Here is a 23,967-nt window from a genome sequence, read left to right on the forward strand (position 1 = left end):
TGGAGTCCCAAACATTTGGAGTCGGGTGGTAGCATCAGGTTCGGGAAGGCTGATTTAGGAGGGTAGGAAGATTTGGGACTTTTCAAAAGACTGCATGGGCTTGTGCCCAGTATAGTTCTTAGTAAGCCTCACCCCAGAAAGCACATGGTAGCGTTAGAAAAGGTTCAGAAAAAGGGCACTCAGAATGAGGCTAGGCTGACAGATGGCTCAGATGAGTGGGGGATTTGAACTCTGCTCTTCCCGGTCCAAGTTTGACACCTTCTCCTCACTACACGCTGCAACTTTGCCATGATTTTCTTGTGATTCACTATGCTGGGAAAAGCTTGATTCGGTTTGTACCGTCATGCCATCCATCTGTGCAATAGCTCAGAATATGGCTCCTCTCCTGGTTTTGTGGAGGAGAAGATAAGGAGCAACAGATGTGTTCTTAATTGGTCGCTCACATCTAAAGCTGCTTTGGAAAGTACCTTGAGTCATACATAGCATCTTGCACCAGCCAGTTTAAGTCTCGCTTTCTGAGCATCTTTGAAGGCAATTCCGCACAGCAAAGTCAACCACAGGCTGGAACCTTGGCCAGGGATGTGGAACAGGAGACCCCAAGTGCTGTTGGACTCCAGCTGCCATCAGCTCCAACCAGCATGGGCAATGGTCAGGGATGATGGGAGTTGTAGGCTAGCAACATCTGGAGGATCACAAATTCCCCATCCTTGGGTGGAAGGGTCTTGGGAGCTGGGATCACTCTCCAGAAAGAAGACTCCCTCCTGTGTCTTGGTATGAGTGGTTGCTCTGGCTTTTATTAAGATGGATTAAAACAGGGATGGGGAACCTGTAGCCATCCAGATATGGTTAAGCTCCCAACTCCCATCTCTCCCAGCCAGCATGGGTAATTTGTCAGGGATGGTGAAAGGCCAGCATCATCTAGAGCAGCAGTTCTCAACCTGTGCATCCCCAGATGTTGTTGGACTACAACTCCCATCAACCCTGACCACTGGTCATACTGGCTAGGGATGATGGGAGTTGTAGTCCAACAACATCTGGGGACCCAAAGGTTGAGAAACACTGATCTAGAGCAAGGTTTCTCAAACTTGAGTCTCCAGTGGTTTTTGAACTACAACTCCCATCATCCCCAGCTAGCAGGACAAGTGGCCAGGGATGGTGGGAACCGTAGTCCAAAAAAGATAGCTGGAGACCCAAGTTTGGGAAACCCTGATCTAGAGGGTCAGCGGTTCCTCATGCCTGGTCTAGGCAACACAAAGTCAAGTCAAAATACAATAAAGCACTCCAGAACCAAGCATAGAAGAGCAAAAGCTAAAGCCACTGAGTAGAATCAGGGAAGGTAACTGAGCTTCTCCATGGCCTCATAGTTCTAGAAGAAGAAGAAGAGTTTGGATTTGATATCCCGCTTTATCACTACCATAAGGAGTCTCAAAGTGGCTAACATTCTCCTCTCCTTTCCTCCCCCACAACAAACACTCTGTGAGGTGAGTGAGGCTGAGAGACTTCAGAGGAGTGTGACTAGCCCAAGGTCACCCAGCAGCTGCATGTGGAGGAGCAGGGAATCGAACTCAGTTCACCAGATTACAAGTCCACTGCTCTTAATCACTACACCAAGATATGGGTCTTTGTTGGAGGACACACCTATTTCCATGCCTGTCTTTTTTCATAGCATGTTGGTGAGGAGAGTTGGAGCTATAGGCTTGTCACAGCAAAGGTTGCTTTGAACTTCCCAGTGCTTGCTTGGAAAACAGCACATGTAAAATGGTATCTCCTGAATCGTAGTTGTTATTCTGTCACTCACATTAAAATTATGGACAGGTCATTTCTTCATCAGAGGGCAAACGGGCAAATTTAGCAGGGGATCAAATACTTTCCCCTCTCACTGTATCTTTTGCACGGTTCTTTCAACAGTTGAAGAAGTGCAGAAGTTTTGGGATGGGGAGAAAGTTGTGATCGTGGCCCTGAAGGGAAGCGCCGTCTTACTCCCCTGTATTAACCGGAACCAAATTTGGACCGAGCGGCACGACGAAGAGGACCAGCAGGTGGTCCACTGGGACTGGCAGCCACCAGGGGTGCCTCATGACAAGGCCGATCGCCTCATTGACCTGTACGCCTCTGGAGAGGGGCGCTCTTATGGCCCCTTGTTTATCCGGCAAAAGATGAATATCACTGACAAGGCTTTCGCCCAGGGAGACTTCTCCTTGAGGATATCCGGTTTGGAAGTGGCTGATGAAGGCACCTATTCTTGCCACCTCCACCATCATTACTGCGGCCTTCACGAGCGCAGGATCTTCCGGGTCTCTGTTGTGGAGCCGGAACCGGAAAAGAAGGTGGTGGTGGTGAACTTCACTCGTCACAATGCGCCGGCTGCAGGTAGGTAATTCCAACACGCACAGAGTCAAAATTGGTGTTTTTGCTGCATCAAAGGAGGCAATTTTGCTGCAGGAAAATATTTGCCCCTTTGTGAAAGATAAGGAGCTTTGTTGTGAAAAGAAAATGGCTGCTTATTTATCTATCTATAGAAGAGGTTGATGCAAAATATGCAGACCTATTGGAATGAATGGACTGAAGTTGGTTAATTTCAGTGGGTCTACTCTAAGTATGATTAGCACTGGATACAACCCAAGGAACTTGGTTGAGAGAAATTGGCTGCCCCTTGAACAAATTATTGTCTCCTCGTGAAAGATAAGGGTCTTTGCTCTGAAGAAAATGGCTGCTTCTTCAGCAGCAACAACAAAAAAAGCCCCTTTAAGAAAAGCAAGGATCTTTCTTGCGAGAAAGTGGATGTCACCCTCACAATGATTTCTCCACCACATGAATGTAAGATACCTATTTTCAGTGGTGGGGGAGGGGGGAGAAATGACCACCTCATCATAACAGTTTGCCCACTCATAAGAACAAGGCATCTGAGGTGACACCTCATGTAGGCCTCAGTTTGGAAGGGAGGTGGTTCAAGCTCACCTTCCTACCCCAACTCCTGTCCCAATAAGGATAGGATTCCTTCTCAGATGGCTTTTCCCTCTCCACCTGTGTTGGTTCCTGCTCTGGTTTTAGGAGTCCTGGTGCGGTGGGGTGTCTCAGATTCAGTGAGCTCTTGTTCACCACCATCAAGCTCAGAGCCAGGAACATGGTCCAGCTCCTCAGCCCACAGTGACCCTGTGGACTTCAGGGTCATGACACCATCGTGGAACTCCTGTTGTGGAGGATTCAAGGGTGAATCAGGTGTGCAACGTCACTTACGTACCAGAATCCTTTGCAACAGGGGTTCCATGACAAACGTCAATGTGGAAAACGGTTGCCTAAAGCTCAAAAGAGCCACATCCTTCTCAGTTTCACTCCATTCCATGTTTTCCATCTCCGGAATAAGTAGGTACCTTTCAATCTTGTTCTCTTTTTATAGCTATCCCAATCAAAACAGTGAGAAATATATGTGGAGTTTTGAAATCATTTTTTAAAGAAAACCTGCAGGGTACAGCTCAATGCTTATTAACATTTTAAAATATTTATCATGCTTTTAATATTTATTGGCTGTTTAATATTGAAGCTGAAGATGGCATGATAATTTTTTAATGGGCTGGTGATGGTAGTTTATGGAGCACTGCAGTGTGTTGGGTTCACGAGTGTGGAATGGGGGAAGAAATCAGATGCCATATGGGAGCAGCTGGCCTTATGGGAATAAGTCAGAAGGCACAATTCAAATTTGCACATGCAAAGCTGAAAAAAAAACAACAACCAATCATAGGGAAACTGAATGAGAAGAAACCGTTCCCATCCACCCCCCCAAACAACGAGTGGAATTTATTTTGATTACAACCAGAAAATTGTTCCAAATCCTAAGGGAAATATATTTCTAAGCAGTGCATAACAAAAACGGGTGGGTTTTTTTTTGGGGGGGGGTGTTTCCTGCCCCCTTCCACAGCTCAAACTCCTGGGTGGAGTTTTTCCTTCTTTTCTTTTTCTGAACAGGGAGAACTTGCTGAACCAATGGGAACAGTATTTATTTTCCTTCTGTCTTTTCGCTTCAGAAAGGCAGCTGGAAGTTCTCACCAGCTTGTAAAGATTACAAGAAGAGCTAGCTGGATCAGACCTTTGCACTCAGCTCTCCTCACACACCCACACCCAAACCCAAACATCCCACTAATCCTAGCAATAAACAGTTAGGAATACCGTATTTTTCGCACTATAGGACGCACCGGTCCATAGGACACACCTAGATTTGGGGGGGGGGGGAATAAAGGGGAAAAAATTATCCCCCCCCCGCCAGGCGTGGGGCTGGGGCGGGGGAAGCCCGAGCTTCCCCCTCCCCCAGAACGGACCCAGAGCCATGCCGAAGCTGCGCGCAGCTTTGGCATCGCTCTGGGAGCTTGCGGGGCTGGGGGAGGAGGAAGCCCTCCGCCAGCCTCCAAACCATGTCGGGAGACAGCGGGATGGCGCGCTGCGCCTCTCCCGCTGTCCCCCGAGTTTGCGGGGCTGGCGACGGGGAGGAGCAGGCTTCTCTCCCCCCCCCCGCCAGCCTTCTAGCCAAGTCGGGGGACAGCGGGATTCCGCGCTGCGCCTCTCCCGCTGTCTCCCGAGTTTGCGGGGCTGGCGACGGGGAGGAGCAGGCTTCTCCCCCCGCCAGCCTTCTAGCCAAGTCGGGGGACAGCGGGAAGGGCGCGCTGCGCCTCTCCCGCTGTCTCCCGAGTTTGCGGGGCTGGCGACGGGGAGGAGCAGGCTTCTCCCCGTCGCCAGCCTTCTAGCCAAGTCGGGGGACAGCGGGAAGGGCGCGCTGCGCCTCTCCTGCTGTCTCCCGAGTTTGCGGGGCTGGCGATGGGGAGGAGCAGGCTTCTCCCCGTCGCCAGCCTTCTAGCCAAGTCGGGGGACAGCAGGAAGGGCGCGCTGTGCCTCTCCCGTTGTCTCCCGAGTTTGCGGGGCTGGCGACGGGGAGGAGCAGGCTTCTCCCCCCGCCAGCCTTCTAACCAAGTCGGGGGACAGCGGGATGGCGGCGTTCCGCCTCCCCTCTGTCCCCCGAGCTTGTGGGCCTGGCGGAGGGGCTCTCCTGAAGCCTGGAGAGCGAGAGGGGTCGGTGCGCACCGACCCCTCTCGCTCTCCAGGCTTCAGCAAAAGCCTGCATTCGCACCATAGGACGCACACACATTTCCCCTTCTTTTTTGGAGGGGGAAAAGTGCGTCCTATAGTGCGAAAAATACGGTAATGCCCATCCTCCCATTACATCCAGTCTTAGCATCCTCATCTGATAATGGTCAACCGGATGCCCCTGGGAAACCAACAAGCAGGACCTGAGGCCAAGAGAACTCTCCCCTTTTGTGATTCCTGCCAACTAGAACCTAGAGGTTTACTGCCTCCGACAGTGAGGGAAAGTACATAATAATAATGGCTTCTAGCCATGGGTAGCCTTCTCCTCTTTGAGTTTGTCTGATCCCCTTTATAAGGCACTACCTTTCACGGGATCAAATTCTGGTGGTTTAACTATTGCATTGTGTGAAGAAGTACAGTCATACCTCATGTTACGTTTGCTTCATGATACGTTTTTTCGGGTTGCGTCCCCCGGCTACCTGGAAGTACCAGAAAGGGATACTTCTGGGTTTCGCTGCTCGCGCATGCACACAAGCATCAAATTGCGCCACGCACCTGTGCAGATACGGCACTTCAGGTTGCGGGCTTTTCATGTTGTGAACGGCCTCCGGAACGGATCCCGTTCTCAACCAAAGGTAAAGGGACCCCTGACCATTAAGTCCAGTCGCGGACGACTCTGGGGTTGCGGTGCTCATCTCGCTTTATTGGCCGAGGGAGCCGGCGTACAGCTTCCGGGTCATGTGGCCAGCATGACTAAGCCACTTCTGGCGAACCAGAGCAGCACACGGAAACGCCGTTTACCTTCCCGCCTGAGCGGTACCTATTTATCTACTTGCACTTTGACGTGCTTTCGAACTGCTAGGTTGGCAGGAGCAGGGACCGAACAATGGGAGCTCGTAGGGATTCGAACCGCTGACCTTCTGATCAGCAAGCCCTAGGCTCAGTGGTTTAACCCACAGCGCCACCCACTGTACTAAAAAAAACAACAGAGAAGGCTGCTAGCTTTGATGGCTATCCTCAGCTTCCATTGCCAAAGGCAGGCAAGCTTCTGCTGGAAACCACAGGAGGGGAGAGTGCTGTGGCGTTGGAGGTCCTGCTTGCTGGTTTCCCACAGGTGGCCACTGTGAGAGAAGGATACTGGACTAGGTAGGCCATTGGCCTGATCCAGCAGGTCCTTCTTATGTTCTTACTTTCTTCTGTATGTTGTGAATCTTTCCTCTTCACTTCATGTTTGGTTTTCCCCAATGCAGTGGTACCTCGGGTTACATACGCTTCAGGTTACAGCTTCCGCTAACCCAGAAATAGTGCTTCAGGTTAAGAACTTTGCTTCAGGATAGGAACAGAAATCGTGCTCCGGCGGTGCAGCAGCAGCAGGAGGCCCCATTAGCTAAAGTGGTGCTTCAGGTTAAGAACAGTTTCAGGTTAAGAAGGGACCTCTGGAACGAATTAAGTACTTAACCCGAGGTACCACTGTACTGGGGGAAAGCGGCGGCGGTGGAGGAAGCCGCTCAGGCGCCTGGGGCGGCGTGCCCATAGGGTCGAGGCACACTGCAGGGCCTCCAGAGTCTGCCTGCCTCCTCCCACTCAGCCGCCCTACACCTGCGGAGGGGGCAGCTGGTGGACCGTTTGGGCAGTGCAGAGCCTGTGCACGCCCAAGCCACTGCGTCTCTCCCAGGAGAGACGTGTGGCTCGGGTGCGCTGCAGGCCCTGCGGTGAGTGCCACCTGGGATTTTGTCAACCCCTCAGTGGTGACACCCGGGGCTGTCTGCACCCCTGCGCCCCCTTCCTCCGCCCCTGAAAAGCAGCGCAGTGGGAAGTAGATTTGTGTTTACTCAGCAGCGAGAGTTGCTGCAACCGCCTCTTGAACCCCTGCTGTGTGACCGTGTAAACTCCTACAGGGACAGAACCTTAAAACACACATGCGCACATAAGGAAAGATAAAGAAAAATCATAGCATCGAAGCTTTTCCTTGGATCCTCTTAATCCTGGGCGCAGCTCCAAATCTGGAACAGTTCTCTAGACAGGAAATGTTATTCTGCTTACAATATCAACATGGCCTAGTTATATTTTGGCTGATCCTTGCCGTCAAATCTGAAGTTAACTCTATGGCTTTCAGTGGAAGGTGCTCCCCCCCCCGCATTTTTCTTTTTAAAACCGCAACAGCAAGAAGCCATCCGTTCCCTGTTTTTATGGATTGCTCATATTTTGTGAAAAGGGAAGGTTAGCGTGGCGTTATCATCATCAATTAGAACATCTTCAACATATGTTGCAGTGTCTTTACTGGGCTTGAAGGCTGCCTTGTAGCTTAAGTTTTAGTGGGAAAAGAGTTGAATTTTTTTTTCTAATTTTGAGTTAGCCCTGCTTGATCAGATCGAACGCCTGTCTAGAGGAGGAGGCTTGCCATGGCTACTTGCCACAATGGCTCTGTAAATTGTATATAAATTTAACAACAACAACAACAACAATAATAAATGCTTCAGCTGTCAGAAGCAGTATGCCTCTGAATACCAGTTGCTGGGAATCACAATCGGGCAAAGTGCAGGCTTTCCATAGACATCTGGTTGGCCACCGTGAGAATTGCCTGCATTTTTTACTCATAACCAGTCCAGGGTGTGGCATTCCCCCTTAGTCTCAGATGGGGACAAAACTCGAATGAGTTGGCTATGTCTCCACCTACTGTCGGTCTCCTTGCCTTCCGCCTAGAGAAGAAGACTGAGAATTCCGTCGGAAACAGAAACGCGAGGGTTAATTGCCGCAATCAGCAGGTTTGTCCCAAGGTCAGGAATGGAAATCACGCAAGCGAAAACGAGTTGCGTTTGCTATCATTGTTTTCTTCTTCGTATATGTAACATAAACCGTTTTGTCACTTTCTGCGTTTCCCTCCCATTGAAGTATTTAATTTAATGGGGTTGTATATCCAATGCTAGTCCTACTCATAGTAGAGCCATTGAAATCAATGGGCATATCTGACTTCCATTAATTTCAGTGGGCTGCTCCCAGTAAAAAATTGTTGGATGCAACCCAGTACTTATTGCATTAGTTTCGGCCATAGTGGATAGCCAAATGAGCAACATTGGTTTTAGTGGAACCAGAACTGAAGCAGAAAGGAGGAAAGGCAGGGCAGGGCAGAAATCGCAGTCTCCTTGCATGTCTACAGTCACTCCATCAATCCCAATGGGCACTAGCCACCACTGATAGGGACTGCGGTACAGACTTGTATTGGGTGTGGGCGGTGAGACATTCCACAAAGCAAAAGTAGCTCCTGCCCTAACCTCCTGCCCCGCAAGGTAAATTAAACAAAACAAACCCAGACTGCTGCTATCAGCCGCTCATCTGGATTTGTCTAACCCCTTTGAATGGCTCCAAATCTCTCTTTTAAACATGATCTGCCTGGTTAATCTGTCCAGAGAGATACATTCCGCACTGGCGACTTTCTCTAAAGTTTCCCTTCTCCAGCTCAACATACGCCCTGCAAAGGAATGGATTTCTGGCTTACTCCCTGCATTGCTGTTCTTTTTTCAGTGTGCACACGCATGTGTGGTTTTATTTTGTTTTATCTAAACTCGCTCTCTTGGCCTGCGTCAACATTCCTTCCCCTCAGTAAGGTTTACAGCACATAAGGTTCCTCCGAATGATCTGTTGATTGAGCATCCGTTCTGATTTGCCTGCAGGAAGCTTACACAGAAGTTAGATAGGCTGTGCCTGGTTTTTCTTTAGGATTCATTCTGAATTGTTGGTGGATCGGTTATACAGCAATGAGCACTCATCCCGATTTGCTTGCGGATTGTTGGTCGTAGAATTAGAATTACAGAATCATAAGAGCTGGAAGGGACCCTGTGGACCATCTAGTCCAACCCCCTGCAAGCAGCTGTCCCATACAGGGATCGAACCTGCAACCTTGGCGTTATCAGCACCACACTCTAACCAACTGAGCTATCCATTTTACCAATATGGAAACGTGCAGAACTAGAGTTAAAATTTGGGAAAATGAGAAACTAGTTAAAAAAACCCAACAGCTAGTGATTTGATAAACTTCTGGCTGAGAGAGTTGTTGCCAATTAGAGCAGGGGTCAGCAAACTTTTTCAGCAGGGGACCGGTCCACTGTCCCTCAGACCTTGTGGGGGGCTGGACTATATTTTTTGGGGGGAAATGAATGAATTCTTATGCCCCACAAATAACCCAGAGATGCATTTTAAATAAAAGGACACATTCTACTCATGTAAAAACACACTGATTCCCGGACCGTCTGTGGGCCGGATTTAGAAGGCGATTGGGCCGGATCCAGCCTCCGGGCCTTAGTTTGCCTCTCTGTGGATTAGAGTATCCCAGATGGACAAATGGAGTAACTTGGTACGATGTGCGCTATGTTATTTTGTTCCATAGATGTTAGTGGTGGCAGCCATTAAGAGTTGAGCCTACAGTCTAATGGAAAACATTTATTTTCTCCCCCCCTTTCTTCTGTGAGGCTCATTGACTGAAGCTGATTTTTCAGAAGAGTTGAGACAGGCAAAAGGATATACTTCTCAGTGATAGGGCACGTGATTAATGTATGGAATCTACTGCCGCAAATGGATTAGACAAAGGGATGGAGGAGGGTCAGTCTATCAATGGCTATTGGCCATGATAGCTAAGTGGCGCCTCCATTTAGCAGTATATCCCTGAATATGCAGCCCAGGAAAGGGCTGTAGCTCAGGCTTGTAGAGCACCTGCCTTGCATGCAGAAGGACCCAGGTTCAATCCCCAGCATCTCCAGGTAAGGTGCTGAAATATTCCTGAAACCCTGGGATACTGCTGCATGTCAGTGTAGACAGCATTAAGCTTCTTCCTTTCTCCAAACCTTTATTAGGCATTACAGATATAGACCATCTTAAAACATCCATATACAATTTTCAGAAACGATATACAAAGAAGCAGCCATATCAGATATATAGAAACAGAAATTTTAATTGGAGTGTCTTCCTGCTAAACTGTGCCATTCATCACTCCAAGAGATACTATTGACAGAAGCTCAGCCACCCTTGCAGTTACCTACAGGTTAATATCAGACAGGTAGAATCTGATATTTTTATTGTGCCATGACAGCACTAAGCTAGATGGACCAGTGATCAGACTTGGGATAAGACAGCATCCTATGATCATGTGCTGAAGGGCAACCATCGGAATGGTCTGTTGCCAACATGCCCTGCCTATGCGCTTCCCAGAGGCTGAGGCTATGACTTCCTACATGCAAAGCACGTACTCTATACCATTGAGCTACAGTCTGGCTTGTTTTGAGCTGTTACCTAGTTTGTTAGTTTCTTCCCCTCTGCAAGAATAACCATTGATCCACCCCTTCTTCTCGGTTTCCCTCTCTGCCACCCAGATCCAAACGCCGGCCGTGGCCACAACGTGATCAATGTCATCATTCCTGAGAGCCGTGCTCATTTCTTCCACCAGTTAGGGTACATCCTGGCAACGCTGCTGCTCTTTATTCTGCTCCTGATCCTTGTGGTACTTGTCACACGCAAGCGCCGGAGAAGAGGTGAGTTTCTGGGCATCTGGAGCCCTCCTGATGTCCTATTTATTTTGTGTTCATGGTGATTTTTTTAAAAAATAATTTTTATTAACTGGCCAATCACATCAAATTAAATCACATCACATAAATTCCAAAGCCAAATTTTTAAATTTTGTTGGGGGAACCCATACTTCAAGATCCAAAGGGGGATTCAGATCATCTTCTTCGCTGCGAGATCACATTCACCCGGTGCTATACCAGCTGCACTGGCTCCCGGTGGTGTACAGGATCAGGTTTAAGGTGCTGGTTTTAACCTTTAAAGCCCTATACGGCCTAGGACCCTCGTATCTACGGGACCGCCTCTCCTGGTATGTCCCACAGAGAAATTTACGGTCTGCAAATAAAAACATCCTAAAGATCCCAGGCCACAGAGAGGTTAGGCTGGCCTCAACCAGAGCCAGGGCTTTTTCGGCCGCGGCTCCAATCTGGTGGAATGCTCTGTCACAAGAGACTAGGGCCCTGCGGGACCTGACATCTTTCCGCAGGGCCTGCAAGACAGAGCTGTTCCACCAGGCCTTTGGTCAGGGCGCAGCCTGACCCCCTCCTCTGGCAATCTGCACAGAATTTTGCTTGATGGTTGCCATTAATTTGATTTTAATTAATTTTATAATGAATGTTTTTAGAATGTTGGACTATTTTGATTGTTGTTAGCCGCCCTGAGCCCAGCTTCGGCTGGGGAGGGCGGGATATAAATAAAATTTATTATTATTATTATTATTATTATTATTATTATTATTATTATTACTGCGTTAATGTCCAAATCAGTCCCAATCAGTCCAGACAAAGTTCATAATTCTATCCAGTCTTATCTTGGTGTTTCCACATCATATCTTTTTCATATAATTTCTATTTTTCCTTTACGATCTCTTCTGTTAGTCTCCTTAAGCCAATAAGCAAAATAATAATCCTGTGCGGATTTCCCGTTCCTCCACTAAGTCCAGATGGTTTCCATATATCTCCTTCGTAGATAACATCGCTCTTTCCATCATAAATTTGGCATTTGTCGCTCTTAAGTCCCACCGAGGAGTTGATCCACGATATGTAAACAACTCTATTTCTCTCTTTCTCCTCCCAGACCCAAGAGCTCCAACAATGCCTCCCAAAATGGCGACGGCATTTTTAACTGCGTCATTCCAAAACTCTTAGCTTTCCAGCTTCATCCTGAAACATTGCTTTGGTTCGAAAGTTTATCTCCACACAGCCTTAAATCCACAGCTTAAGTCCTTAGTTTCTGACTCATTAGGGGAGGGGATTCTTGTTAAATCACATAAAAAAAAAGGAAGGCAGGTTTCCCCCCCCCCCTCAGTCATTTGTCGTACTGTATCTTGACGTATCTTCTCATATTTTATTCTTGTCTTGTTATCAGAGATCTCTTCTGTCAGCAGTCTTTACTCCCCTTTTTCCTTGAAGCATGTGCAATTTATCTCGTCCAAATTGTTTCTTTTGAAGATGCTTGCAACTAGCGGCGCGAATCAGGGACGGAGTCCAGGAGTGCCGGAATCCCACAGGAGGGCTTTGTGCCTAGTGCCCCCACCCCCACAAATTCGGGGGTGGTATAGGGCACAGCAGGCAAGGGCCGTCCCCCCCACAATCCTGGGGGGGTTAAGGAGGCTAATTACCCCCATCATAGCCTCCAAATTACCTCGTGTGGGTCGGAGAGATGTTATTGTCAGCCATCTTCCGATGCGCCACCTAGTGGCCCCCCTGTGTTCATGGTGATTTTGTGCTCGTGATGGTGTTGGGGGCAGTTATATGCAATCCTGCTTTCAATACCGTTACAGGGGTGCCTGCTCTCTCTCCCAGGGTTCAGTTTCTTTGGAATGAAGGTCACTGGAGACTGGAGTGTCTTTATGGTTTTATTTACACATATTTTCAACCTGAGCCTAGGATGGAGGGGCTCACAACATTAACACACCCATAGATCTTTCTTCCTCATTAGATTCCCAGGGCGATCCCCAAGCCACAGATTTGGGTCTAGCCCAGAGCGACACAAGCCTCTGTCTCTCCAGCTTCCTGCATCAGCTGAAGTCACGCACGCACAGCCCCGCTTGGCCTTCTGCTCTCCATCCTAGGAAGGTCCACCCATTTGTGGGTTTTGAGCTGAGGTTTGAAGGAGTTCTGAGTAGAGGAGTGCATTTATTTTGTACTGAATGAAATCCATTCCTTGCATCCATTTTGGAACAGATTTCAAGAGGTATGAATGGGGTTTCCCAAAAGAAAGTACCCTGTCTGATTCAGGCACGTATGTGCACCCCATAGTATCTTGTCAGTTCAGAATGGATGGCTGCTGAAGTGGGAACTGGTTCGATCAACAAGCATCATGAAAATGAGATGTGAATTGGTTTGTGACTGCTTATTCATGCCTGCAAAAAATGGTTCCCTGATGTCAAAGCCCTTGAGTGACTTTTCTTTCTCTTTTCTAGGTTTTGAGTGCAACGTGAGAAAATTTGATGAGTGAGTAGAAACTGGTTCTTTGCACCAAAGGGACTTGTTGTCCATCAATAAGTAGAACATGGAAATTACGAATGCATGAGGATTTCATTTGTTAAAAAAAATCCAGTATGAACTGATCTGATATGCCGTTCCTGGACTAATGTCTCACTTGGGTTGCAGTTAACCATCAGATGTTGCTCTTCTCCAGCTTATCATCTAAATAGCATCTATTTGTTTACTTATGGGGTTCAGGCAAACATCCTGACAAAATGTTGCATTTTAAAGCAGCCTCAGTTTATATTAGCTAGTAGCCATCAATGTTCATTTAAGCAAACATCTTTTTCTAGCCTCTGTGCTCATTGAAATAACACCCTGAGTGATTAAAAGTTAAAAAGTGTCAAGCAGAGTCCATTGCCATCCGTTGCACGGATGTGATGATGTATAATCTAGTGCTAGAAATGCATCTGACTTAACAACAAAAAAATCAGAACCCTCCTCTTTTGCTTTGCCAGGAAAGAAGTGAATCTCAGCGAGTTCCCAGTCCACACACCAGATGTATCCAACTACAAAAGTGAAGATATTAAGCTGGGTAAGTGTTGGAGGTTGTTTTGGAGTGGTAAGCAAGCCCTTTACACATTCTAGAGCTGAACTCTGAAAACTAGTACAGTGGTACCTTGGGTTACATACGTTTCAGGTTACATACACTTCAGGTTACAGACTCCGCTAGCCCAGAAGTAGTACCTCGGGTTAAGAACTTTGCTTCAGGATGAGAACAGAAATTGTGCTCCGGCGGTGAGGCAGCAGTGGGAGGCCCCATTAGCTAAAGTAGTGCTTCAGGTTAAGAACAGTTTCAGGTTAAGAACGGGCCTCCAGAACAAATTATGTTCTTAACCTGAGGTACCACTGTATTGCTTTGGAGCCAGCATGCCTGAACAATGGGGAGAAGAGGCAACATAGCTTAAACTGGTGTTTAATTAGCTGTTGCATTGCACAAAGTTTTTTTTAAAAAAAATACAGAAAGAACATTACAGTGGTACCTTGGTTCTCGAACGGCTTGGTTCCTGAGCAAATTGGCTCCTGAACACCGCAAACCCGGAAGTAACCTGGTTTGCAAATGTTTTTCGGAAGCCGAACATCCAACCTGGCTTCCGCTTGAGTGCAGGAAGCTCCTGCAGCCAATCAGAAGCCGTGCCTTGGTTTTCGAACAGTTTCGGGAGTTGAATGGATTAAGTTAGAGAACCAAGGTACCACTGTGAAACAAATTATGAAGCTGAGTTAACAATACCCGGCTATGACTTCTCTTATTCATTATTTGTTTATTTTAAAAATGTATATCCTGCTTTTCACCATGCACTGTAGGTGGTTAACAGCAATAAAAAAATAAACATACAAAATTTAAAACATAAACCTCAGAATTTTAAAGAAAGAACATTCATGATGCAAAGTCCTCCTGAAGTAAAAAGGTTTTAACTGGACGTGTGAAACTCAGCAAAGATTCTGGCTGACTTCTGGTGGGAGGGAGTGCCACGCAGCCCACTGCACTCAAAGCACACAGAGTTGTGCTTCTGGTTCATGAGGAAGCACCAGTAGTTCTCCCCCTGGATGATCTGCTTGTTACATACAGGGGAAGATGAGCCTAAGGTACTCAGGACTTTATACACCAGTACCAGAATCTTAAACCTGTACTAGTAGCAGATGGGAAGCCTCTGCAGGTCTTTCAAGATGGGTGACATGTGTTAGCAATAGGCTGTTCTTGTCACAAGTCTCTGTGTTGCAAAGATGTGTAATTTCTTCATTAACCAATCTTTTTTCGAATTGATGTAATATACATGAGAATGAAAAATACTCTGGAACAGTGCTCATAGAATTATTACGCATCTTTCTACTCACGAGTGTTTGTTGAACTAATTGGCTGATGAAGAACTGAACGAAACAGTAGTTGCTATCCAGAAACACTGTTCAGCAGAGTTCAGAGCTGGACATCAGAATTGGACAATAGCCGATTATACAAAGTTTACAAGCTGGATGTGACTTATTCAAGGACTTTCAGAGACTTCGGTTTCATAATTTTGATGTTTTGCATTATTCCATAAAGTTTTCTATACTGTAATAGTTTCTGGCCATCATGTTGCTTTTGATATTGCATGTCACAGGTCTAGCTGCAGCGTTCTGCACTAGCTAAAGCTTCCAGACTAGCCCCAAGGACCAGCCCCACATATATTATGTTTCTTTCTTTGAAAAGTTCACAAATGGTCTGACCTCTTTAAAAAAGGTAAAGGTAAAGGACCCCTGACAGTTAAGTCCAGTCGCAGACAACTCTGGGGTTGTGGCACTCATCTTGCTTTACAGGCCAAGGGAGCCGGCGTTTGTCCACAGACAGTTTTTCTGGGTCACGTGCCCAGCATGACTAAGCCGCTTCTGGTGCAACAAAACACCGAAACCAGAGCAGCGCACGGAAACGTTATTTGCCTTCCCGCCACAGCGGTACCTATTTATCTCCTTGCACTTTTTGGCGTGCTTTCAAACTGCTAGGTTGGCAGGAGCTGAGACTGAGCAACGGGAGCTCACTCTGTCACGGGGATTCAAACTGCCGACCTTCAGATCAGCAAGCCTAGGAGGCTCAGTGGTTTAGACCACAGCGCCATCTGCGTCTTTAGCCCCCCCCCCATAACCAATCTGCACACTGTCTTTGGAACTTTGATGGGTGTTCTGGGGCTTTTGCCTCCACCAGCTTCTGTTCCGTGCTGCTCATTGAACTGAGATCTTTTCCTGCTACAGATTACAAGAACAATATCCTGAAGGAGAAGGCGGAACATAACCGGGTCCTCCCACCTAAGAACATTGACTTAGATAAAGGTAAGAGAAGGAGGTGAAGTTGGGGCAATTTGTGTTTCCCTTCCCGAAGTTCCCCAGTGCATGATGGGAGAGGGTGTGTCACCCTCTGGTGTTAGCAAAGCCAGCCACAGATGGAGAAAAGGAGTTTCCATAGCTTTGACCCTCTCATCAGTCCACCACAGCCTGCTTACAAGGGGGTTATTATGAGCTCTGTGATTGATTTTTGGTTGCTGGTGATGAGTCACTGTTTCCCTTTGGGAGAAATGCCGGCATGCTGGCTACTGATGTGCTAGCAGAATCTTCTTGACACTTTCTTCCACATTCGAGAATTTCCCCTGCCGTTTACCATGTACTCACTGCGTTTTCAGCACTGGGTTTTTAATCCGCGTTCACACGACATTATCCAAAATGCATGTGCTTCCTGCCTTTTGCTATAAACTGCTACTTTTTAATGCACTGTTTCTCAAGCCAGCTGGCGCTCTCGTCTCACTGTGGAATGGTGAGATAAATAGAGCCATTGAAACAATTGCTCCTGAGTGTCCTTATGGTTGCAGTGAGGCACACAGGTTGCCTCTGCATTCCAGTGACCTGCATGCTATGAAACAGGAGGATCAGTGGCTGGGCACAGGTGGTGTAAGTCGCAATCTGAACCTGGGTGAGGCTGCGCCATCGTGCCTACCGCATGGTGGTAGCGGCATTGAAGAAAGCTTACTTCTCTGCTACCATTGCGTCTGCAAGTAGCCCTCTGGCAGAGCTTTTCTGGGTGGTGAATGGGCTTTTGTTTTCTGGCCAAGAGAGCGTTGCTCTGACATCCTCAGAGGCCTGTGGAAACAACATTGCAAGGCACTTTAGGGATCAAATCACTCAGATTTGGTCAGAGTTGGATGCCACAGTTAGAGGTGTCCAGAGCATGGTCTGCGCCATCTATACTGGGTCAGTTTAGTTTATTGCAGCCTGAGGATGCAGACAAACTGCTTGGAGAAGTATGGCCGACCACCTGCCTCCTTGACCCGTAGTCATGTTGGCTGCGTAGAACTAGCCATAGCGAGTGTCAGGAGTAAGCAGTACTCCATCAACATGCCATGCCATTTCCAGGCTAACCCAATGCTTTTAAATTGCCGTGGTTGCTTCAATTTGGTTTTGGAATCATTCTGCTTGCTTTTCTATTGAGAGTGATTTATTGCATGCTCTAGTTATCTCCCGCTTGGACTACTGCAATGTGCTCTACGTGGGGCTACCTTTGAAGGTGACCCGGAAACTGCAGTTAATCCAGAATGTGGCAGCTAGACTGGTGACTGGGAGTGGCTGCTGGGACCATATAAAACTGGTCCTGAGAGATCTGCATTGGCATTGGCTCCCAGTACGTTTCTGAGCACAATTCAAAGTGTTGGTGCTGAACTTTAAAACCTTAAACGGCCTCGGGCCTGAAGGAGCGTCTCCACCCCTTTCGTTCTGCCCGGACACTGAGATCCAGCGCTGAGGGCCTTCTGGCGGTTCCCTCATTGCGAGAAGTGAGGTTACAGGGGACCAGGCAGAGGGCCTTCTCGGTAGTGACCCTGTGGAACGCCTTCCCATCAGATGTCAAGGAAATAAGCAACTATCCTATTTTTAAAAGACATCTGAAGGCAACCCTGTTTAGGGAAGTTTTTAATATTTAATGCTGAATTGTTTTTAATACTCAGTTGGGAGCTGCCCAGAGTGGCTGGGAAACTCAAACCCAGATGGGCGGGGTATAAATAAATTGTTGTTGTTGTTAATTATTCACTCAAACGTAATATTTGTTATTTCTCTTTTTAAATTATTGGAAGCTCTATGGTCCTTTGGATGCTATTTTTTTCGGGAGGGGGCATATGTTCAAATTTGGATACATGCAACTGTGGCTCAGTGGAATCCTGGCATGAAATCCCCCTGATCCTCCATCTCCTCTTTTTGATTTCAGAATTCAGGAAAGAATACTGTAAATGAAAACAAGGATGCAAAGCTGCTGGCTGGACCAGAAGCACCAATCGGAACTGAAATGTAACAAGAGAAGCGTCATTTTTCCTTATTGCAACATCCTTCTAGTTACCAAAGAGCTCTCTGTAGACTTCCTCCCTGTCTTGGTGGTAGCAAACGCATAGATCCTAACTTACAGCGCCATTCTATACATGTTGACTTGGAAGCAAACCCTATCGGATTGTATTCAGTGTTAGTCATACTCAGAGTTATGGGTTTTCACAGGTTTCTGATGACAACAGAAACAGGAGCAAAAATTGTCAGCGTTCACTTAGTCGTCCCTTGTCCAGAACAGAAATCTTAAAAATAAAATAAAAATTATTTATATAATTAATTTTACAACATAAAAAAGTTCAAAAAAGGAGAAAAGCTTGAAAAGCAAACCATTTGTCGTATATATAGCTTATTTTGACTCCCCCTCTTTCCGTAGTTCCTTCCTTATATAATATCTTACTGGAATTATATATACAGTATAATATTTACTGGAATGCCCAGAACAAAAATCAATCCAAATGATACATAATTGATAACCTTCCCCCACAAAAAAATACATTGTGTTTCTTATGCACTGAACGAATGGAGTAGAATAATGTAATGACAATGTAATAAATTCTGTAAGTTACATAAATTGTGTAATTTTGCCACAGCAGACAGTGAAACAAATAATGTAGTTTTTGGTGGAAGGCGAATTGCAGCAGAGCAGAAACAGTGCTGCCTGCAAAGAGTACAGGGCAGAATGGCAAAGATGTCTTCATACATCCCGACTCAGAGTAGACCCATAGATAAATTATGACTTAGGTCCATTAATTTCAATGAGTCTGCTCTGAGCATGACTAACTTGGATACAGTCCATTGAGACCAATGGAGCTTATTCCTTTTCTTTTGTACACACTTATCTAGGAGTGAGTCCCACTGGATCTCAATAGGACAAGGGTATAGAATTGCACTGTTTAAAACTTCCTCTTTCTTATTCTATAAAACGATCATTTTTTTTCCTTTTCATAATTATTTTGTTGCATTTGTATATATCTTCTGAGAATTTTTTTTAAATGATCTTTTTCTCAAATGAGCTAAAAAACGTAGGAGCTTGGATTACTGTTAGACACAGAAGAGATTTTGCAGTTTTTCTTCTTGCACCATTTAAATGATATTTTTTTTAAGATGGCTATCGACTTAAGCCTGCTTTTGCGGTTGCTGAAACATGCTGGCTTCCATGTTACACAGAACTCTTCTGTCAAACATTTGGGTCAACAAATCTGAATTGGCTCACCTTTAGCTCTCCTAAGGAACATAGTGAACTGAATCAGACCAATAGTCCACCTAGCTCAGTATTGTCAACCTTGACTGGCAGTGGCTCTCAATACAAACTTCTCTCCCAAGCCTACCTGCAGATCCTGGGGATTGAACCTGGGACCTTCTGCATGCAAAGGAGATGTTCCACCGCTGAGTTACAGCCCTTCCCTTTGGCGTTTCCACACTGCCTTTAAATTTCCTGCAGCCTTTCTTGAGACGGTGTGGGTCTCTTGAGGCATCAAGCCTTGCATGAGAATATAGGTAAAGGTAAAGGGACCTCTGACCATTAGGTCCACTCGTGGCCGACTCTGGGGTTGCGACGCTCATCTCGTTTTATTGGCCAAGGGAGCCGGCATACAGCTTCCGGGTCATGCGGCCAGCATGACTGAGCTGCTTCTGGTGAACCAGAGCAATGCACGGAAACGCCGTTTACCTTCCCGCCGGAGCGGTACCTATTTATCTACTTGCACTTTGACGTGCTTTCGAACTGCTAGGTTGGCAGGAGCTGAGACCGAGCAACGGGAGCTCACCCCGTCGTGGGGATTCGAACTGCGACCTTCTGATTGGCAAGTCCTAGGCTCTGTGGTTTAACCCACAGCGCCACCCGTGTCCCATGAGAATATAAGGTGTGGGTTAAGTAGAGGATCCCACAAGATCCTCTGCTGCCTTCTCTCAAAACTCTTTCCAGTCCTGCAGATACCTGATACCTCATTCCATGGTTAGAATTGCAGAAGTGGAGGGGGCCTTGTTCCCAATCTAGTCTCTCTCTCTCTCTCTCTCTCTCTCTCTCTCTCTCTCTCTCTCATACACACACACACACACACACACTCTCTCTCTCTCTCTCACACACACACCATGTTCAGTGCAGGAAGAAACAACCTCTGTTTGAACAACTCCAGTGAGAGAAACTGGAGGTAACTGGTTTACACTGTCAAACTGCTCTTCCTATTAAACAGTGTTTCACCGTCTGTTCCTCTGAAATCTGCCCTCCTGTAACCATATGATCTGGTTCTCTGCCCAAGTCCTGCCTTCTTCCATGCGACAGCCTTCGGGACTTTAAAGAGTGCTGTCGTGTCCTGCATTAGTGTTCAGGGGTCTGCCTAGCCTCTCACTGTTTCCCAGTGGGATGTAACCACAGACTGGCAAATGTAGGTTGTACAGTTACACTTGATTAGGAGTTATTGTGGTGTAACAGACTTTTCCCAATGAGGCAAGTGTGTGGTAATACTGGTTTTCGATGAAAGATCATAAAGCCTCCCTGAAAACAAACCAGAACTAATGCTTACTAAATAGACAACACTGTCTAATCTCTCTGGAAGCAAATCAGGATGAATGCTCAGTAAACAGGCCCCTATTCTCTAGGCTAAACATGCCCAATTCCACATCCTAAGTCAGTTCACATACACACCATGCATTTAAAGCCCTCTTCAACTGTCATGGCTTCCCCCAGAGAATCCTGGAAATCGTAGTTCATTAAAAGCACTGAGAGAAGATCTTCCCTAGAGCTACAATTCCTAGCACCCCCAACAAACCACAGTTCCCAAGATTCCTTTTAGGGAAGACATGGCTGCTAAAGTGTTTTAAAATGTATAGTGTAGATGTGACCTCGTTGATTATAGGGTGAGAGTTTTTTCTAGCTTTTACTTTCCAAGGCTGGAAGATAGCACAGTAAATAAGATGGCTGCTTGGAGTCCAGGGTTCTTCAGAAAAACTTGGCAATCATCTCTGTCTCTCTCGGAAGCCAAAACTGCCTTCTTGCCACGGACGGTGGCGGCATCTCATAAGATCCCTTTTATGTCAGTGAGTCAAAAATCAGATTGGTTTAAGCTGCCTGTTCCAAGCACAGCACACTGGCCAAGACTGAAATGGGGTCACTTATTCATCAAGCTCCTGCAACGTTTTAACTTGTCTTTCAGTTCACCCAATGCTGCAAAGCTGCTTAGAGGGGAAAGGAAATGAAGGTGTCTATGAGATCTGGACCGAAGTCATCTTCACACATGGCATAACTTCCAGAACAGTGATTGCTGCGCCCAGATTTCTAGTTTTAGGGCAGTATTCTGTAAATAAGCCCACAGAAGTTTGAAATGTTACTAGCCTCCTATGAGTGTTCATAAAGTAGATCCATAGAATTGTAGAGTTGGGAGGGACCATAAGAGCCATCTAGTCCAACCCCTTGCAAATGCAGGAATATTTTGCCCAGCGTGGGGCTCAAACCCACAACCCTGAAATTAAGAGTCTTATGCCCTACCAACTGACCTATCCCAGCCTTCACCAACCTGCTGTTGTTCAGTGGTTTTGAACTACAAATCCCATCAGCAGCTGGCACTGATGGGAATTGTAGTCTAAAAATATCTGGAGGTTTCCAGGTTGGCAAAGGACAGTTTCCATGCGGGGCATGGAAGCTGGGAAGTGTTTCCATGCCAATAACTGAGGAGGGAGTTTTTCCCTCAGCAACTAGCTCAGAAACCAAGTGAGCTGGGGAGGAGGGGTAGAGTAATCTGCCTTCTCGCCTACATGGAATCCCCTGGTCGCCTGTCGTGACCAGGTTAATTGTTCAATACATGACTGTTTTAGGGGGAACCATTTCATGTAAACCTGTCTTTCAAGTAAACCCTGCCATGCTACAAAGGATTATGGGTAGTTTCACTTGAGCATGTGCTTCGCTGTTTGCTCTTCAAGAATCGTCCTTGGCCATAGTTTGAAAGTCACTTTTTATAGAAAGTGCTGAGGGCTTACCCGCTTGCTAAATATGTTGAGGCACACAACACTGGCAACGCATAGAGGCTGGGATCCCCTGCCTGCCCCAAATTTCACACATGCTGGTGACTTTTCAGCAGCAAGCCATTTTCTCTCCCATCCTCAGCTCCAGAACTGCAATATGGAAGATGAGGGTACTGACCAACCTACCTTACAGGGTTGTTGTAAGGATGGGTGATACCATGCTGGAAATGCTTTCACACTGGGGGGAATCAATTCATAATAAATAAACAATTCAAAAACCCACATTAGGGCAATGCCTTTATTTGGCCAACCAAAATGCCGCAAGATTTCAGGTTCTCTGTAACTCTTCATTAGGCTAGTTCAGATGAATTTTCATGGGGACGTGAAAAATAAATTGGCAGACTGATGTGGAAATGTGGACAGCTGAACTTAAAGCTGGAGAAATGAGAGAAACCCGAAGTGGCAGTTCACCCATCTCAAGCTGTAAGTCTTGCTCATTGGACATCAAAGGGACTGACTCTTACGGCATCCCACAGTTAATTGCACTGAGTAAAACTGGCTTGTTGGGCATATTTCGCCCAGTAAATATTGAGATTTCTTGTTCTCCAGCGAAGATTGATATACACCCAAATTTATTTATATTGCCCCTTTAAAACTATTGATGCCACAAGCAAATATTCATTTCTTTTTTAAAAAATAAAAACTTCATTTGAAAAAGAAAACCCAGATATTTTTTGCATCCCGTTCCACCACTAGCTGACAGTGCGGAAGTGAGAAGCATCTGTTGCAGCCATTACAATGTTCTGGAAAAAAACTGTATTTTCGTTTGGAAACAGTTTACATCCTGCTGTGTCCTTAAAAAAGGGTTATGTTAAATGTCGTTATAGCTCAACTATTCGGAAGAACGCGTGTTCCAAAAAAGAAAAAGGAGGGGAGGAAATTCTTTGACACAGAAAAGGGGGGCTTAAAAAAAAACCCACCCAAAAAATTCATCTGGAACTCTGGAATCAATATTTGCTTCTGTGGCTTATAGCTGGTAAGAGTGCAGTCCTTTCCTCAGGATATATGACTGTTGCCTTGGCAACAGAACTGACAGCAGCAGCCTGCTTTGGGAGAAAATTCCAGGCCTTTGGGACGGAGATTTCTTGACCTTCAATACTGAAAGAGGGGGCAGCATTTTTGCTCTTGAACTTTTCAGAGCAAGTAACCCAAGTTTTGTTTCTGTGCAGGCTATTATGAAAAGAAACGGGGGTTATTTTTTACTAAGATGGCCTTGTATCTTCTTGCAAGGACTCCCGCGAAGATCTTATAATCTATATTTAATAGGGAAATAGGTCTGTAATTTTTAATTTGTTCTAAATCTGAATCTTGTTTTGGGATTAATGTAATCAGCGCCTCCTTCCACGTCTCCGGTATTTCTCTTTCATTAAGAATGTTGTTCATTACTTCTTGTAGTGGAGTCAGTAGAACCGGTGCCATTTCTTTATAATATCTACTACTAAACCCATCTGGGCCTGGGGCTTTCCCGTTTTTTAAATCTGTTATTATTGCTTTGATTTCCTCTATCTCAATTGGGGCATTTAATTTCTCTTTATCTGCTGGGGGGATCTTATTGATGTTCTTAATCGTTAAATATCTCTCTATTTTTCTGGTCCTATTCTTTCCAGTATTTCTAAAGAGCTCTCCATAGAAATCCAAAAAAGCTCTCCTTATTTCCTTAGGTTTGTTTATCTCTTCTCCTTCCACCACTATCCTGTTTATCGTATTCTGTTCCTTCCTTTTTTTCAGTTGCCAGGATAGTAGCTTTCCCGTTTTGTTGGCATGTTCGAAACTCCTCTGTCTCAGTCTTTTGATTTTCCATTCTATCTCTCTATTTACCAGCATTGTGTATTGTGATTGTAAAATTTTTATGTTCTCTTTTATTTTCTTATTTTTTGGGTTTTGAGTTAATTTCTGCTCATTCTCTGCTAGTTGTTGTATAATTTCTTTTTTCCCTTTTTCTCTCTTTTTATTCTTGATTGCGCTCTGCTGGATAAAAAAACCCCGCATCACCGCCTTACCC

At 46.1% G+C, this 23,967-nt stretch overlaps 1 protein-coding gene across 1 annotated transcript in view; it reads left to right on the forward strand.

Annotated features, from left to right (window-relative positions):
- The window catches only part of MXRA8 (matrix remodeling associated 8), a 31,953-nt gene extending 13,652 nt beyond the window's left edge, over nucleotides 1-18,301 (forward strand). Inside the window, exons 5-10 of the mRNA XM_053400757.1 lie at nucleotides 1,909-2,370; nucleotides 10,437-10,595; nucleotides 13,052-13,082; nucleotides 13,574-13,650; nucleotides 15,840-15,917; nucleotides 17,836-18,301. Of these exons, the coding sequence (XP_053256732.1) occupies nucleotides 1,909-2,370; nucleotides 10,437-10,595; nucleotides 13,052-13,082; nucleotides 13,574-13,650; nucleotides 15,840-15,917; nucleotides 17,836-17,861 (833 nt within the window). The 3' untranslated portion in view covers nucleotides 17,862-18,301. The remainder of the gene's footprint in view (nucleotides 1-1,908; nucleotides 2,371-10,436; nucleotides 10,596-13,051; nucleotides 13,083-13,573; nucleotides 13,651-15,839; nucleotides 15,918-17,835) is intronic.
- The last annotated feature ends 5,666 nt before the right edge of the window (nucleotides 18,302-23,967 follow it).

The sequence above is a fragment of the Podarcis raffonei genome, chromosome 8 (genome assembly GCF_027172205.1).
Source record: "Podarcis raffonei isolate rPodRaf1 chromosome 8, rPodRaf1.pri, whole genome shotgun sequence".
In the NCBI taxonomy this organism is placed as follows: Eukaryota; Metazoa; Chordata; class Lepidosauria; order Squamata; family Lacertidae; genus Podarcis; species Podarcis raffonei.